Genomic DNA, 17,329 nt, shown 5'->3' on the forward strand with positions numbered 1-17,329 from the left:
AATGATCTTCATTTTTAACACAATGCTCATTATCACTTTTATTTTGAAATATACATTTAGGGTATGAACAGCATTTCAAAGTAAAAGATCATAAAATAACATAAATAAATCCTTTATTATATATAGTGCAGTCTATTACATCTCTGAAGATGAACTCCCACTTTCCTCCGTCCTTAGTTAATGATACAGTAGACGCCACATTTTTATACTGAACAAAAACTGAGGACCACATTCAATAATACCGTACGGTTTCATTTCCAAAATATAATAACTTGTGAAGCCCAATATATAGGCCTTTTAATCTTAATACACATACAAGTAGAGAAACCAAACTAGACACTGATAGCTAACCAGCTGCTTTCTGGTTCCAGTGACTCATATCACAGTGCTTTTCAGAAATAATACTGGCATTGTTTTTGTACCTATCTGCAATTGTTGAACACAAAATACTGTAACAACACATAGAAGCAAAGCGGCATCAGTGACAACAGAACGGCATAAAGCAAAACATCATTTTGTACTGAAGTAACAACAAGAAAGTAAATATGGCTGGAAGAACTGCCGCTTGTCAAGTAGGTAAGGCTTCATGATGAGGAGTTATGCGGTTGAGTTTGGGTCAGACGAGCAAATGTCCCCTTCATCTCATTTGAACTGATGCAGAGGAGTGGATGGTCAGCGCTGGAAGATAAGACGAAAGGACATTACTTCTACAGACAGAATGGTTCATAATTCCACTCTTTAGAGAGTGTTTAACTCGGTAATCAAGCCAGGAAACAGTACCTTGATATTATGTGCATCTTTGGTCTCAAAGGAGCTCATCCTCTATGACATCATCGACGCTTCCTGAGATTGAGGCAGCTTCTGCGGTACAAGAAAACACCTCACTTATTGGTTATCCAACAATCAATATACCAACAACGTGAACAACTGGGCTTTCTTTTTATCCACCACATGCAGAAGGTTGATCAAGAATGCCAATGTGATGAATTACACATAAGTGACACCAACTGAAATGTGTCACCGTAGTCTCTAACTTTGTCTGTTGTTCTGCAGACAGCTTCCTGCTGCAGCTGGAAACCAGTGCCATCCGTAAGGAGTCCGAGCAAACACATCTGGATTACAATATTTGCAGATCGTGTGTGTGTGTGTGTGTGTGTGTGTGAAAGAGATACACACGCCTACCAATGTGTTCACTTCTTGCAGAAATCACCCAAAGCGTGTGGATGAAGGAGTTCTAATTCATTTACCTGTACTTGTGTAGTTTGTTTGTACATGAGGGCGAGGTCAGGCTGAAATCCTGTTTGCCTCTCACCCATAAATGTTTTCATTCCACATTTCTGTTGCGCTTTTCCTCATCTGCTTTCATTTGAAACTGCGGTTCTATTTGGACTCGACGTTTCATTGTCTGTGTCTCCTTCATAAGTGCTTCCTTCCCCAATCATCTCATCAGTGGTTAACTCCCAAATGCACGAAGAACTCGCCAGATAGGAAGAGGAGGAGGCAGAAGGAAGTTGCGAGATTGTGAGATTGTGAGCTTGCGGCGTTGGCACAGAGACATCAGTGAGTGTCAGGCTGGGCCATAAAACTATCTGGATACTTGATAACGAAAATATACTTTGGATGGTTTTAGTCAATATGTACAAATATAACAGCCTAAAGTATCAGAACAATACACCGCTATGACAAAGCAAAAACAGGTTTTAGGAGTGTTTAGTACATTTCCCCTTACATACAGTGTGTATTCAGACATTTTGTTATGACACTCGCAATAGAGCTCTGGTGCATCCTACAACTATCAATGGTCCTCGAGATGCTTCTACAGGTCGACTGGAGTCCACCTGTGCCTCATCGAGTTCAGCACTGAATGCAAGCCAAGTGGAGAGAACTGTGCCCTGACACAAACCTGCAAGCCAGGATTGTGTCAAGGCACAGTGTCTGTGCACCGACGCTCACAGTCCAGCCTGGCTGAGCTTGAACGATTCTGCCAGGAAGAAAAGAGACGAGCGCCAAGCTTGGAGGATCATTTCCAAGAAGACTTGAGGCTGTCATTGCTGCAAAGGTGCTTTAACCAAGTGTTAAGTGAAGGGTCAGAACACTTCTGTAAATGTGATATTTCAGTCTCCAAAAACCTGGTTTTTGTCCTTGTGGAGTACTGAGGAATGAGAAAAATGAACTGAATCCTTTCTAAGATGACTCTGAAACATAACAAAATGTGGAAAACTTGAAAAGGTGTGAAAACTATCTGCGTGCACTGCAGATGGCACTGATGATGCCCTCAGACGACCGAACTTCGCTTTGCTGCAGAGCACTTTTAATCAACGCCTCCCCCAAACACAACAGTAATACATGTAAAGAGAGACTCTGCATGGATTCGCTCAGTTTGCTGTACTCGCCTGATAAGCTGATACAGGAGAGACTTAGCTCTGATGATGCTCCTATCACGTCATCCTGCGGAGGCACAAGAAATCATGTCTTATCACAACAACTCGTCCTTATTTTAAGCAAACACATAGTTAAAACACAATCGACTCACCTCCCACACAAACTCTCATCTTACAAACTAATGTCTTAATTTTAAAACAGTGTTTTAACTTAAATGATCTCTGCCCAGATGAGCGTTTTAACATTGTTCCAGCCTGTTTCACATGCACTGCAAAGCTGTGTCACATGGGTCCTACTGCTGTAATCCCATTCACAGCACAGAGTGATTTTTTCATAACACGTGCAGCACACACGTTGCACTGTACAGCCCTGCTTCAAGAGAAAGACAGGTGTCCCTAAAGTGCCTCTTGAATCTAGATTAAAATCCCCTTTTACTGTGACAAGAAAGAAACAGGTATTAAAGTGTGTAGGATTTAGTGGCATCTAGTGGTGAGGTGACAGACTGCAGTCAACTACATACTCCTCGCCCACAGTGGCCACTAAAAACATGAAAGGAAGAGGACCTGCTCCATCTGTAGGTATAAAGAGTTCATTCTAAGGTAGATCCGCCTAAATCTTACACACTGGACCTTTAAACAAAAGCTTTTTCATCACCGGTGTTAATGAGGCCAATAGAAATTTGACTCACAAGCATCCTCTGCAGACTGCCAAGATTGTCTCCCTCAGTCCTCCTGTTCACCACCTCCTGGAAGCTGACAGCGTGCCCCAGCCGTATGAGCTCCTCACCAATATCTACAGTCTGGGAGAGACAACTGTTTTACGAGATGTGTGCAAGGAAGCGGAGGATAGGATGAGAAACAAAGCAAACCGATGCATACAGATAATAAGATTTGAAGCACGAGCTGACCTTGCCCTCACTGTTGTCATAGAGCTTGACGCTGGGCCAGGAGGACATCTCAGAGTGAGAGTAGCTGCAGAGTTTGGCCTGCAGGGGTCTCCAGGAGGCGCAATATGTCAGCTGCTCAAAATCATCCAGGGCTGCCTCAGTCCACGCCTCTCCTTAGACACCGGAGGAGCACAATTTAGAATATATACTCATAATGTTTGAGGAAAAAAGGACAAAATCATGGAGTGTTCAACTGAGCTTTCAGAAGACGTTATTGATTTTCATCTTTTTCTTAGTTATATGCCTGTGTGATAAAGTTATCAAGGGCTTTACCTTTTGGTCTCACTCCTGCTAAATTGCACTCAATAGCTTGGAATGGCAAGCTGAGGAAGTCACTCCTGAAATGTTAACGCGGCAAAGCAAAAATTGTTAATAACACAGCTGAAACATTTTGAAGACACATACAATAACATGCCCTCAGCAGCTGCACTACAGCACACCAGAACCCAGAGATCCTGCCTACGCTCCCTGAAGTGTGACCAAATGATCTATGAGGGGTAGAGAGGAGGGCATGTCGACAGGTGTGAGCCCCTTCGACACCTGATATTTGACAAAAACACAAGGGGGACGCAATTCATGCCATTTTATTTTGCTATTTTAATGGTCTGCCTCCAAAGAATGAGTGAGGGCGACAGACTTGGTCAGCGAGCTAATCAAGTAACACAAAGGGGCCAGCAACAGCACAGAGAAGCAGCGTGGGAAGCATGTAGAACAACACAGGTATCTAAAAAACATCAAATGAAGGCCAGTAGGCCACGATCAGTGGTTCTGCAGAGTCCCTTTGAACTCTGCCGGATGTTAAAGGGAATCTGTTGTACCTCATACGGCAGAGGCTGTCTCTGGGCAGCTCCCCATTGTCACCAAAGTCGACATAGTAAAGGTCCACCAGTCCAGAGCTCAGGACTCCCAGAACTCTGGCCCTGTTCCACGTCCCGTGGTCTTGGTATGGAGCAGCCACAATGTCCCCCACCACAATGGTCTCCACCCTCTGCTCCTAGAAAACAGAAAAACAGGGGAGTTACACACAAGTGTTTTAACTTGGACATCACAGAGCAAGGGTTTTCAAACTCTGGTACTGTGGGCCCTCCTCAGACTATACTATACAGGTCTATAACACAGGTAGATCTGTGTATGGATGGACAGAGGGGGGTCTGAGCATTCTTGGAGCCATGCTGATGGGACATTCTGAGCTTCAGCACTGGCAAAAAAAAGTTAATACTAATGGATATGTAACTCTTTATATTATTCTGTTCAATTGTCTGGAGGTGCTTCACAGTTTAAAGACAAAAGTAAAGACAACAGGAGTTCTCACTGTGGGGTTGTCACTGTTGTAGAAGCGGTTCATCTCCTCGATCAGTTTGTCCAGCTGCAGGGAGCGAACCCCCAGGATCTGGATCCAGAAATGGTTCGGGTTCTCATAAGCAGAAACAAAAACTTCAAGATGTTCGTCAGGCTGGAAGCTCAGGTCTGGACTGGGGACTGGACAACGCAGACAAAGAGCAAATCTAAACTTTGAATGGCGTGACTATGCTTATGGTCAGACTACAGTGAGGCAGCTGCAGTGTGGACAGTCGGGGCTGAATTATGGAGAACACCTACTTTCAAACTTGGAAATTTCAGAGAGCGAGTCTGTGGAGAAACTCTCTTCCTCCTGCTTGTCGTCCGTGTCGGTGACTTTCAGCTCCTTCACCGTGTCTAAAATGGCCTCTGGTTCTCCCGTGGTCCCGTTGGCGTGGATGAGCCCATTCTTCTCTGCCTGGGGGTAGGGACCGTTGTTGTTCAAGCCCACTGGTGCTTTAGTCTCTGCGCTGTCTGGCCTCTGAGTCACAGCAGTATGGCCACGTTTCTGCCGCAGGGCAGACGACTCAGAGATCTTTGTCCTCACCATCGTGTCCTCTCTGACTTTTTCGAGAATCAGCTCCTGCAAACGGATCGCAAAGGTGGAGTTACATTTATTCTCAATAGCATGCTTAAATAAGAGGCCTGACCACACATGGGTAGTCTAAATGTGTGAATCCTAATCACCAGACCTGCACGAGAAGAGGTAAGGGTATGACTTATATGGGTGTGAACATTTATCAGCCAGTACTATAAGTCACCTTTGCCTGTTTCACCTCCTGTCTGGATCCTGTGACTGTCACGGTGCCCTTTGCTCTGGGACTGTGTGTCTTCTCCTTGGAACAATCCACTTTGGCCCCCGTGGTCCTGGTGATCAGTTTCAAACTCTCTCCACCACGGCCTGCCACACACGCACACACAGGCACTTGGGTTAAGCTAACGGCACATCGGGCCAAATCCAGCCCTCTATGAAAAAACACACATTACAGCTACCTATGATACGTCCAAAGGCGGTCTGAGGAACCTCCAAAGCTTCGGTCACCGGCTCACAGTCGGTGGCCAGGTTCTCCAGGACACACTGGGCCAGCAAGACCTGCTCTTTAGAGCCCTGCAGCAGGAAACATACAGCCGTCTTACATCCAGGCTCCCCTGAGTCTGACAAAACCCTCACATGAGCTCCGGATTTCTGGGTCACCTGAGGGAAAAAGAGGCAGCAGGAGAGCAGAGAATTAGGCAGCCTGAAATCCCTGATTTCACTCAACCGCTAGCTGGATTTAAGAAAACGAGGTACTTGACGAGGTTCACTTGTTAACTGAAAACCATCCTCTGTGACTGAGACAACATCAAATCTCCATGGAGATAAAAAAAAAAAATTAGATTGAATTCTGAGCTCCATCAGGAAACCGAGTCTTCTTGATGGAGCAGAAAATAGAACATAGCTAAAAATAAGATGATGGGATGATGACATTTCTAAATGGAGGCTCTGAGGACAGAGGGTGGCACATGATTTCAGGCTATACAAGCAAACTGATTTGACCTGACGGGTTGATTCTGGAGCCAGAACCAAACCAGAGTTTAGTTGTAATGAAGTGTGTTTTATGATGCATTAACTTGGCGATTAAGCTCGTCTTAGTGTTGGTAAATGAGAAACACTTGAATTCAGATGGTTGTATTTTTCTGTTTAATAAGGAGAATAGCTGTAAGAATATTTCCTTTCTTGACATTTTGCACTTGTGTACAGTAGCAAACTCGCCGCTCACATACGTCTCCCAGGTGAAATTACAGTGCGCTATGCTGCTGAACTATTGCCTCTTGGGGTACAAAGTGGTATTAAGATCGCATGGGCCAGAGCTAGCTGGTTCCTGAAGACAGATAAGTCATCATCAGGTCCTGAACGACTCACCGTATCCAAAAACTTGGCTTGGTATCTGGATATGTTCCTATAAACCTCTATAGGAAGTGTCATCTTCAACAGCTCAGTGTTGGGCCCCTGACCTGTAAACGGCAAAACAGACACAACAGGTCATCTGAGAGTAAACATTAACTCTTACAATTTCTGTAAAAGTTGTTGTTAACTCAAGCTTCAGCAGGAGATACTCACTGCTGTCGGTGCTACTTATGTGACGATAGATGATGTAGCCCACTGTGGCCCCGACAGAGAGCCCCGCGGCCAGAGCCACCATTTTGCCTGAGCTCAGGCTGCTCTTGTGACCCTCCTTTACTGCCTCCATGACACGCCGTGCACCCAGCGGGATGCTCCACCTAAACGCAAACACGACATCAGCCTCCTTCCACTGTCTCTCTGTTCAGTGCTGTTCATCAGCGTCTGCACAACACTCACACATCATCGCTTTAGCAAAATGTGACAATGATCCTCGCCGCAGTCAGGATGGATGAGCCGGTGTCACGTACAATCCTCAGCAATTTGTCGGCTTGATGGGCAACGGTACAGTCATGCAGCACAAAGCGTAAGCCAGCCTGAATTCAAAACAGGTCAGGTGTTCTCAAACGTCGTCATTTCCCGGACCACTTCTAAATTTAGACCTCGAATGATGAGATTCTGTCCCACTGACATGTATGAGACATATTTCGTAGTATTGATTTGGGTAATTGTCTCGGTTACAGCAGAACGTGGATGATAGTTGACAAGAAAGTCCATTCTTCACCTTGGTAACGAGAGTTTGACCAAAAAAACTTGAATCTCAAGGACCTAGATAATAAAGTTCAAAGTTCATTCTTGACCTGAAAGCATCTGAGAAACAGCTTCACCCAATAGTCCCTTGTTCTGCGTCTTTCAATCATATAACATGATCTTCATCCTTTGCCCAGTTCTTAAGAAACTGTAAACGTTAAAAGTTTTTTCTGAGCACTTTCAGAACTTAACGCCTCTGTCGCTCCATCTACTGATGAAGACCATGTGATGTGACTGAAATACACAGAGCAGCGACTAAATGGACCGTGTGGTGAGACTGTGCTCTCAGCTGCATGGCGGTTGGTGAGAGTGACATTTAATGTCACAGTATTGATTCTATAACTGAGATCGTGTCAATTAAAGTGAATTGGAACATGCTCACACAGAAAGCAAAGAGATCATTTTTTGCCTCATGCGATTACAAATAAAGTCAATGGAAATACGTTGTAAATATTCAACTAGGGCCTTGCACACTCACACCGGATCCTGCTCTGATCCTGAGCCATTTACCGGCAGAGGGAGAGCTCAGGGTTTCTTTTTTGGGATTAAAAAGCAGATTTATTTTCACTCTCAACCTGTCTGCAGCAGCGAGCAGCCGAGGTGCTGACCTCCACTGTCGGGTGCTGTGATGTACTGTAATTAGTCTCTCTGTCCATGCTGACTGCTGACTGGAGGGGACATGTGCTTTACTTCATGAACATACAGAGAGCAGAGGGGAAAAGGAGTGACTGGAGAGAAGTAGCTAAAAGAGCATCATAGAGTCTGACTATGGTCTACAGGGTATTTCAAAACTGAGAAAAAAGATTGCAATTTAGATTGGCTATGATGTGATTTTCTGGCCACATGGCTCATCCTGCGTTTGGCACAAACCATCAATAAGCACAAATGATGTCGTGGTAAAACTCGCACGAGTAATGCAAGGTCAAAATTTGCTTCGCTATCTGTGTGAACATGTTATGGAGGGACCCTTGGACCCCCAAGGGTCCCTCCATAACTCTGGAGGTTCCAAAACCCCACTTTGAGAACCACTGCAGGAGATTCTTACGATGTAGCCTTTCACTATCTAAGACTACATCACTTGCCAAAACCATTAGCCCGCAATAACGTGCAGAAGCAGTCATATGCACACAATAGAGTCCCCTAAATGATTAAACATTTAGTATATATGGAGTACACACACACACACACACAGCACGTCGCTTCGTATAAATGCACCAGGCCAAACTGCAGCAGCCCTGACCCTGACCGCCAGACGCAATGCACTGAAAGCTGCTGCGCACACTGAATACCATTTACTGTATTTGGGCGACCTCCAGCCATTCTATTGATCAAATATTTATTCGTCCTGAGTCTTTTAACATCAGCCTGCTACAACTACAACTCAGAAACAGAATGCACTGGAGGTAAGCCAACAGTGAAGAGTATTGGGGCCACCACGCGGGGCCGAGGAGCACACGGCACCACCATGCAGATGCGTGTCTCACTGGGAGAAGAGGGCTCTGGAGCTGTAGTTGAGAAACACATGGGACTTGGACACTCCAACGTCCATCGCGGAAGAATCGTGACAATATGACACAAATCTTCTCCAGTCCCGGCTCTGTTTTTTGTTTACATCCAAGTTCAAGACTACTGACACACAAGTAGAAGGGGAAGAAAGTTTCAGCATTTCAAGTCACTTCATGACAGCAGCTGCTCAGTCACAGTGTACTTTGATGTCAGTGTGTGTGAAGACTTACTTAATGCAGCCCTGCATACAGGTCTACCTTCAAACGTGTGTGTATGAGGACTTGATCACTTTCTTGACTTTTGCAAAATCGGATCCTGTCTGCATACTGCGTGTAGGCTGCAGCCCAGTTATGCTGCGATTTTTTCTGAGGCGATCCTCACTTGAAAAAAATGGCAAAAAAAATTTGGCGTGGTGTTTCTTATTGAAAGACGTACAAGTATCTGGTAACATAACTTAAGACTTTTCTCAAATTGGCAAGGTGTTTAGGTGATTTCGGCCATGTGCAGATACGTCAAACAGCAGCTTGTGTCAGTAAAATAGTCACGTTACAAGTGTCATAAGTGCTTCTGCTGCTTGGTACCCCCGCAAACACGTTGCGTTTGGGTAATAGCTGGATAATTGATGTATAGCGGTTCAGCCGAACCGCAATGAAACATGTTTTCCTACTAATAGTACAGTTACGGCAATTAGCCATATTAGAGAATAAGGAAAACATCGTAAAATGTTGAGATTTATAAACGGATTCCGGCGTCACGTCTCTCGAAACCAATGAAACATCGACGCAACTGGCTGAATAACCTTGGCTGTTTCTTCTCTCTAATCCATATTTTTGTGGACCAATTATGTTGTCAACACAAATCCGCCAGCCGGTATAACCTCCACACGACCAGAATGTCTATTTTATTTCTGTCGAGCTGCCAAAACGACCGCAAACACACTTTCTCCTCTGAGCTAGCCAAGCTAACATTAGCTAGGAGCGGGTTGACACATGCAAGCAAGTCAAATATTTAGGAACAGGTAACCAAAGGTCCTTAGCACGCACACATTCCCCGAAAATGCAGACTTTGAATGTTTTTAAGGTCTAACGTCATTTACAATAAGCAGTAAATCCATATAATGATGTATGACACTTACACACAAACCCTCGCTCTCTTTCGGACCGACCCTGTCTGCTTCAGCTGTGAAGCTCACCGGAAAAATCCGAAGAAAACCGGAAACTAGTCTTACATTCAAAGTTAAAACATGCGTATAAGATGAATAACAATGAGAAACAGCAACGTGGCTATTGCCGCTGAACAGGTTTCTTACTAAACTGCCACTGAGTAGGGTCCTTTCTAAATAATTCACGCGGTGACATTTGTGAAGCAGAAACGTGAGCGCAACTACATTTACTTTGAAAGGTCAAGCGGAATATTTTTTCTTTATTCTCTGTAACTTGACACTTGTGTCTGGCGCTCTGTTGGCAACTTCCTCAGTACATCGTGAGTGTGGCACCTGAACTACCCGGGGAGACGTCGGATGCGACAGGTTTATGCACCCACAAAAATAAAGAGAAATTAGTGGAAATATATACGGCATCTATACGATTTGCAAATAAATTCTGGGCATCACAACTGCATCAGTCCTACATAATAAAAGCCAAACCATTTTACCAATGAATACAACTCAGCGTGAATAAGTTTTCTACGTGCAAACGTTTGGCAATGCATCAAAGAGGTACTCCAGCAATTTAGAATTACATTTCATAAGAAGACCTGTATTGGCATGTATGATTCCAACGAATCTCCAGTGAGAAACATGCTGTTTTCACTTAGAGACTGTTTTTACAGAAGAGTACAGAAGACTGATAGGTCACCCAAAGCTCAGTATCAGCGGATCCATGTCGAATAAAATGAACTACTATGTGTAAAGTTGGTGGAGTGTGTCTTTTAAAGTATGTCACTGAAAAAGCAAAACATAACTTAGAGATAATTCACAAATTGAGGGAGAACAAAACTCAACATACTCAAAGTACAACTGTGAACTGCATGAAGGCATCCTGAATGTTTGCATGAAACAATATTTCAACACAATCTCATAAATAAAAGCATATTTATTAACATGACATAATCAATACACAAACAAATTTGTCAAAAGGCCAGAACATTGACGCTTTAAAAAATACAAAATATACATTTATGTATCTTGTGAACAACTACATCATAGTCCATCAACCCCCGTCCCCTCACGACAAATCACCTGGCAGAGGCGTCAGCTGCTAGCATGTGTGTGATAATGTCATCAAAATGCCGAGCAGCGTCTCTGCACATCGTACCAGAGGCCTGGTAACGTACAGTATGAAGTCCATGCTTGATTGAGTCCTTTGAGTGTTTAACTATAGATAACATGTACATTGAACAAGACAGAGCATTCACTGGATCTTATTCATGCAGCATAGTCCATATGTTTGTCATGAAAACATGAAACCATGAAACAGTGGAGTATAAAATAGGGCCAACTAAAAAAATAATATCCCAATTGTCTTCTTGCATTGTAATGTTTGTCTTCAAACCGTCGTCAGTGGTTTCATGCTGACTGTTCTGTCCGTCCAGAAAGTGATCACACACATCCCCATTTTAAATGTGGAACTTAAAAAGGGCATTTGTAGCTAGGAACTAAAACAGGCACACGTACAGTATAAAAGCGAGTACAGGTGAAACAGGGCTGCAGCCAGGACAGCAAAGATACTGAGGTCAAGGGTCTAAGTCCATAAAATTTGTTGAATTTTTCCTACTTTATCTTTTAACTGTTAACATGCACTCGTCTACAAAATACATGTTGCAAAGAGCATTTAGATTTGGTTTCAAAAGCTCAACATGACCTGAAGAAAAAAAAAAAAAACATCTGCTGGGGAAGTGTTAAGTTATTTATTCATCTAGTTATTGCTGGTCTGAGAGCAGACACATTTAAATATACAGAGTCTGGAATCAGCCTGGAAAATAAACCTCCAAATTTCCTGAAAAATGAGACCATGGCCTCAGTGTCCTCGATGGTGGCTGCAGCCCTGAGGTTAAACCCCAGATGCCATGTTTGACGCCATCTTTAGATTAAGACTGAAAGTAGACAAGAACCGAGGCTGTGAAATTCAGGGTCCCCAAAAGCCCCACTTACACTGCGTCGATCAGTTTGTGGCCATTTCACTGACTGCAAATTTGTTTAGAATGCTGGTGGGCGATGTGGACAAAATCCTCTCTCACAACTATTTCTTTTAGAGGAAAGAGGAAAAGAATTTAAAACTGGAAATACGTGGCACTGTAATATGTAAATGTGACTTAATTTCCACATAAATAATCTAAAAAAAATAAAATAAAAAATGTTGGGATATATTTTCTAGAAAATAAAATGAGAAACCGATGACTTGGGGCCCTGACGCTTCATCCAGCAGAATGACTTTCACTGTTCCATATTCATGTGAAGACATAAATGCATGAATTCATTTCTGAAGTAAAGCATTACCAGTAAATTCCACCCTCCAGCTTGTATTCAGTGGCAATATTAAATCATGTCCATCTGACATAACGACAGCACCACACGGAAAGCTGGTTTGACTGAAAAACACCGTCAGTAGTACAGACGTCTGCTGCTGATGCTGCACATAGAGTGTACAAATTAAAAGGCCAGAACACAACAGATTAACGGGAGCACTTCAAGATGATCGCTGGAATATGCTGTTCATCAGATCAAATATGAAATCTGGGGTAATCCTGACAAATTAGAAGTTCTACTCAACTATTAACTCTTGAAACCTAACAGTATCCTGAGCTCCTGTCTGCTGAGGTGTTGAGAGCTGAAACAGGCAGACAGCCCGAGGAGGAAGGCAATTGAATGATATGAAGCACCTTTCAGAAGACTCTGGTATGTCAGCACACCAGAAGAAACATCATTATATATTCAGTAAATCCATCAATTACAGAGGGACCTGCTTAGATCACAGCACGGCGGGCTGCATGGGTTCAAAGTAGCATGCTGGCACATTCTTCAGCTAGATCAATGTGTATACAGTGCATGTCTAAACATGGATATGTGTGTATAAAACGAGGCCAATCCCATTCAATCCTTAATCTTCATTCCTTACTGTGTTACAACAGTCAGACTCGTTACAATAATAGAGAACTTTGACTTGCAGGCTACCACAGTGAAGATCAAAATGTGGCTCAGAGGCTGAACGGTTCACAGAGAAAGCTCAGAGAAGCGTCTCCGTCACATTTTTCCCGAGGTAGTGTTCCACTATCCTGAAGATGTCAAGCAATGACCTAATACCTTGTTACATATGGAGCCCCAAAGCTGTCAATATTAAACAGATAAAAATACATTAAGAAGTACATTATGTAAAATCTAGAAATGAACCAACAATTTGGGAAATTAAAAAAAAATCCAACTGATTGTTTCATTGTTTTCAATGGACACTATTTTTATTATTGTTAAAAATACATTACTGAAAAGTCTGCTTCCATGATGGTATTCTTCCCCAGTCACATTTTTCTTTCATGATGTCACTTTTCAGGACAGTGGTTTTGGCACCGGCCTCTCACCTGTCATGTACCCCTTGCCTCTAGCAAGCTCCATAGCTGCTACCAAATTTAGCCAGTTAGCTCCTGTTAGCCGGAGCAATGGCAATGACAAATTCTGAATCAACCAACTAGAAGCTGCTGCTGTAAATAAACACTGTACACAGACGAAACTAACCCTTTTTAGCTTTGAAGCGTTAATAAAGCTGCTAGTGCTACCTTCCTAGCCAGCCAGCTAGGTAGGCTGATTTATGAGCTTCGCTTGTTCATCAGCATTAAAAGTTGAGAGACAGTGTGAGTGATGTTAGCTATCTGCTGTTGATTTAAGTGACCATAAAGAAATGAGGTAACCCAACAAGCTAACGCTAGCTGCTGCTGTTGACACTGTACCTTGCTAAGCCACCAAGTTAGCAAGCTAGGTACAAAGGCAGCAAGAGCAGCCTTCTGTGTCTGTGATCTGGCTGTATTTATAGCTAAATAGCTGATTCAGAATTATTTGGATTTTAAATCTTTTGTTACTCTAGATAACAGGAGCTAACTGGCTAAATCTAGTAGGAGTTGTTGAGCTTGCTAGCTGCAGAGGCAGAGGGCCATGTGATTGGCTGAAAGGTGAGAGGCGGTGACAACACTGCTGTGATTAAATGTGGCATTATTATGAATGTAAGTGTTATTAGGAAAAATGCCATTATGAGGGAAAAACAGACTTAATAATTTATTTATTTATTTATTATCTATTTCATAATGACTTATTTATTTATCTAATACTGGAACACTTGGGACTCCATAGTTAGAGACTACCTGTTCTTTTCTATGTGTTTTTCTTTTTAATGAAGATACACTGAATCATGTTAAACTGAATAAATGCTGGACTGGTGTAATGATACGACACAATTCAATGTGTCTCCTCGATGACAGTGAAATGAAGTTCACAGAAACACCCTTTGAAAGTGAACCTGCTTGTAGTGGATTGTTTGGGACCTGGGGTATTCCTGGAGATGAGAACGGCCATGCACAAGTCTCTCAGAGACGGAGAACAGAAGTGATCGTGAGAAAGCATAAACCTCTTCACAAAACATTCCTCATGCCTTTTAAGCTAAAACCAGACGATAAATAGTTGCCTATTTTTGGCTCGTTTCTATTCAAAGGAAATCAACGCTTTGGAATTTTTCTTTTCCTGCCCTCCGGATAACCGATAGAATATCAAACGTTTTAAGAAAACAGACACAGGATTTTAAAAACTGAAGTCATAAAGCCCCACCGTGACATTTGGTTGATGTCTGCTCCACTTGACGGTTGCAGTGCTGTTGGGCTGAAGTGTTAACGGAGGGTTCTACAGTGTTTGCACTCTGCCCTTCCTTTGCTTTCCAGAACTGACTGACTGGTTCCCAGTGCTGCCACGACACAAACATCCTCAGAGGGAACGCATCAGAATGGAGAGTTCATCCCCAGCTTTGTCTCAAACTGCAGCTTCTGCCTCTTCTGGTAGCGAACTCGCACCCTGAAGGGGACAGAAAAGCTCAAATTAGAGGTCATAATTGAGATAGGGACATAATCTGCTGCATTTTTCCATCTTAACACATCCATGTTCTGCATGAGAGAAAATCAAAGACTGATCTGATCATGAAATAATCCTCAATAATCCAAACTGGTCCCTGCTGCTTTTCCTACAAGACAAATCTGTGATGTGATGCTTTTCCAGCTTCTTTCTGCCATCTGTTGCTCGAGAATCTCCCTCGAGTCCAAGCCACTGAGTCGCAATATTCTTCCTTTATTCTTTTCCGTCACAATCCATCAATCTAAAACTGCTTTCTTTGTCATTTCTGTCCTGTTTCATACCGTATCTCGTGTAGCTTCACCACTTCGTTGACCACTACCACCAGCAGTGGGGACAGAGACACCAGCAGCCAGGATAGCAGGGGTATGTCACGCAAGTTAAAGGTGAGGAGGCTGCCCTGGTGGCGCCACAACTGGTAATCCACTGTGGCCTGAACAACCTGGCTGAGCAGACTAGAGGAGAGGAGGAGGAGAGAGACAATGAGACATTTTTGGGAAATTTGTTAGTAGCATGTGAACTCTTGAATTATGGTAAAAAGGTATTGTGTGAGGTCACAGTGGCTTTGACCCCCAAAGTCTAATCAGTTCATCCATGAGTCCAAGTGGATGTTTGCACCAGATGTTTGCACAGATGTCCCAAAACATAATGAACCCTACAACATGTAATCAAACAATTAGACAGGATTTTATAACTCTGGGACATTTCATAGTGACAGTCATTATATCCTCTGCTTTGACAAATGGGAGGTAATCAATAGAATTATGCAGTTTGTGTTACAAAGTAATCTGGAGGGAATGTCAGCTTGCATATTTTTCTCTGACAAACACAGTGTGTTGACATGATACTGCAGTGAGTTGCAGAAAAAGTTGAGCCAAGTGAAGGGTGTTTGTTGGTTTACTGAAATGAGGAGGCTTCACATTCACAGCTGTGCCTTAAGAGCGTTCATTGTAGCTGTGGAGCTTGTGAGTGTGGCTCAAGGGCTGAAGAGATACCACATTGAGACCACATGATGCCAGCAGACACTGTTGACAGTAAATACAATGTGAAGCAAGCTAAAAGATTCTCCTTCTCAGTAACACACATCTTCAGTGCAAACATCCTGATCACCACAGCCATGGCATGTGTGTGACTGAAAAAGCTGCGGAATGGCAGCAGCCTCCTCTTCAGTAGTGGGACAAGATGAAAGGGAGCCTACTTGGATTACTCCAGTTTTAGAAGCACGCTGTAGCCCACCATCACAAAGTGAATGAAAGAATGTAAACACAGTCACTGTGGGGAATATAATTAAAATACGATTTGGCTATACGATACATCCGTGCTGTGCTGCGGTGATTCAGTGGGTGAAATCTGACACTGAACTATAACCACTTTGACCTAAAGCAGCCTCTAAAAACGTTTTCTGTTTGGTAGCCAGTGGGAAGATGCTAAAAACTGGCTTCAGCACCTTGAATGAACTGGAAATGTGAAACTGGGACACTTGTATTACCTCAATGATATATAAGCACAGATGAATTCTACATGTATGGAGCATACAACTGACCAACAGAGTGTAATTCAAGTTAGCAATTATCCAAAGGAGGTGATCACTTACACCACAGGTACAGTGAGACACCACCAGGTATTGCTGAAGGGACTCTTTCTCCACAGAGGCTGAGAGCGGTGGACATAGCTGAGGGAGATCACCACTGAGAAAATGACAGCAGGAGACAGAAGAAAGGGATTGGTTTGAAGAATGATAATGACAGAGTCAGAGCAGTGTTTATGTGTCTGTGTGCGAGTGAATTCTACCTGTGTGTAAGGCGAGGAATCCTGCCATGACCTTCTGAGTCAGCAGCAGGCCGTTTGCCAGCTCACCGAACCATTGAGGAGCGTCATCTGAAGAGCTGCAGCCACACATAAAAACCATTCAGCAGTGAATATAATATGCATTTACTCCGCTAACAGTGAGGATTACATAATTCTGTCACTTTCAGCACCAATATCCTGCTAAAATGATCCGTGATGCCTTCAAATTACTGTAAACAAATGAGCCTATGAAGGGAACAACTGGTGGCCTTATGGCAGCGACACCGTCAGAGGCAGTGTAACTCCTACCTGGCTGTGAGTATATGAAGGCTGGGGACAGTGTTGTTGTCAGCTAAGGTGAAGTTGCTACTTCTGAGGCAGACCTCCTGCAGGGTGAACCCAAAGGCCAACAGGTAGGCACACACTGTCAGGCCAAACTTCAACAGGAAACAGCCAAGGAAGTAGTTCTGGGTCTGGTCAAAGAAGACAACATGATGAGAGGGTGAGACTCGTTCAAATTATGGGCTTTTACATTTGTTTCCAGGCTCGAGTCAATTTAATAAAATATATACATCAA

The 17,329-nt window shown here is 43.3% G+C and overlaps 2 protein-coding genes across 7 annotated transcripts in view; both read right to left on the bottom strand.

Moving 5' to 3' along the window:
• Positions 1 to 96: 96 nt before the first annotated feature.
• tdrkh (tudor and KH domain containing) lies at positions 97 to 10,049 on the bottom strand. 2 transcript variants are annotated; one of them, XM_076760499.1, is made up of 14 exons: positions 10,000 to 10,049; positions 6,768 to 6,928; positions 6,570 to 6,661; positions 5,660 to 5,861; positions 5,428 to 5,567; positions 4,928 to 5,249; positions 4,641 to 4,807; positions 4,147 to 4,322; positions 3,602 to 3,666; positions 3,290 to 3,441; positions 3,071 to 3,181; positions 2,394 to 2,448; positions 781 to 861; positions 97 to 678 (listed from the first exon to the last, which is right to left on the bottom strand). In XM_076760499.1, the coding sequence occupies exons 2-13, from the start codon at positions 6,895 to 6,897 to the stop codon at positions 806 to 808; spliced, it is 1,668 nt and encodes a 555-aa protein (XP_076616614.1). In that variant the 5' UTR covers positions 6,898 to 6,928; positions 10,000 to 10,049; the 3' UTR covers positions 97 to 678; positions 781 to 805. The 2 variants fall into 2 exon arrangements, with proteins under 2 accessions (XP_076616614.1, XP_076616613.1); XM_076760498.1 differs by lacking the exon at positions 10,000 to 10,049 and adding an exon at positions 8,843 to 8,984.
• An 890-nt stretch (positions 10,050 to 10,939) lies between these two features.
• The window catches only part of tmem94 (transmembrane protein 94), a 28,897-nt gene continuing 22,507 nt past the window's right edge, over positions 10,940 to 17,329 (bottom strand). For all 5 annotated transcript variants that reach the window (XM_076759583.1, XM_076759581.1, XM_076759580.1 and 2 more), the window contains 5 exons: positions 17,062 to 17,225; positions 16,756 to 16,850; positions 16,559 to 16,652; positions 15,249 to 15,419; positions 10,940 to 14,910 (listed from right to left, as the gene is read on the bottom strand). In XM_076759583.1, coding sequence (XP_076615698.1) covers positions 14,838 to 14,910; positions 15,249 to 15,419; positions 16,559 to 16,652; positions 16,756 to 16,850; positions 17,062 to 17,225 — 597 coding nt within the window. In that variant the 3' untranslated portion in view covers positions 10,940 to 14,837. The remainder of the gene's footprint in view (positions 14,911 to 15,248; positions 15,420 to 16,558; positions 16,653 to 16,755; positions 16,851 to 17,061; positions 17,226 to 17,329) is intronic.

This window comes from Chaetodon auriga, chromosome 20 (assembly GCF_051107435.1).
Source record: "Chaetodon auriga isolate fChaAug3 chromosome 20, fChaAug3.hap1, whole genome shotgun sequence".
Classification (NCBI taxonomy): Eukaryota; Metazoa; Chordata; class Actinopteri; order Chaetodontiformes; family Chaetodontidae; genus Chaetodon; species Chaetodon auriga.

Bases quoted from the DNA above. Each gene is read 5' to 3' on its own strand.
- tdrkh (XM_076760498.1), bottom strand. From the start codon at position 8,907: ATGGACGTTGGAGTGTCCAAGTCCCATGTGTTTCTCAACTACAGCTCC. The intron at 5,568-5,659 runs GTAGCTGTAATG...CGTGTGTGGCAG, and splicing joins CGCCTTTGGACGTATCATAG to GCCGTGGTGGAGAGAGTTTG. The intron at 3,442-3,601 runs GTAAAGCCCTTG...CCGGTGTCTAAG, and splicing joins AGCAGGAGTGAGACCAAAAG to GAGAGGCGTGGACTGAGGCA.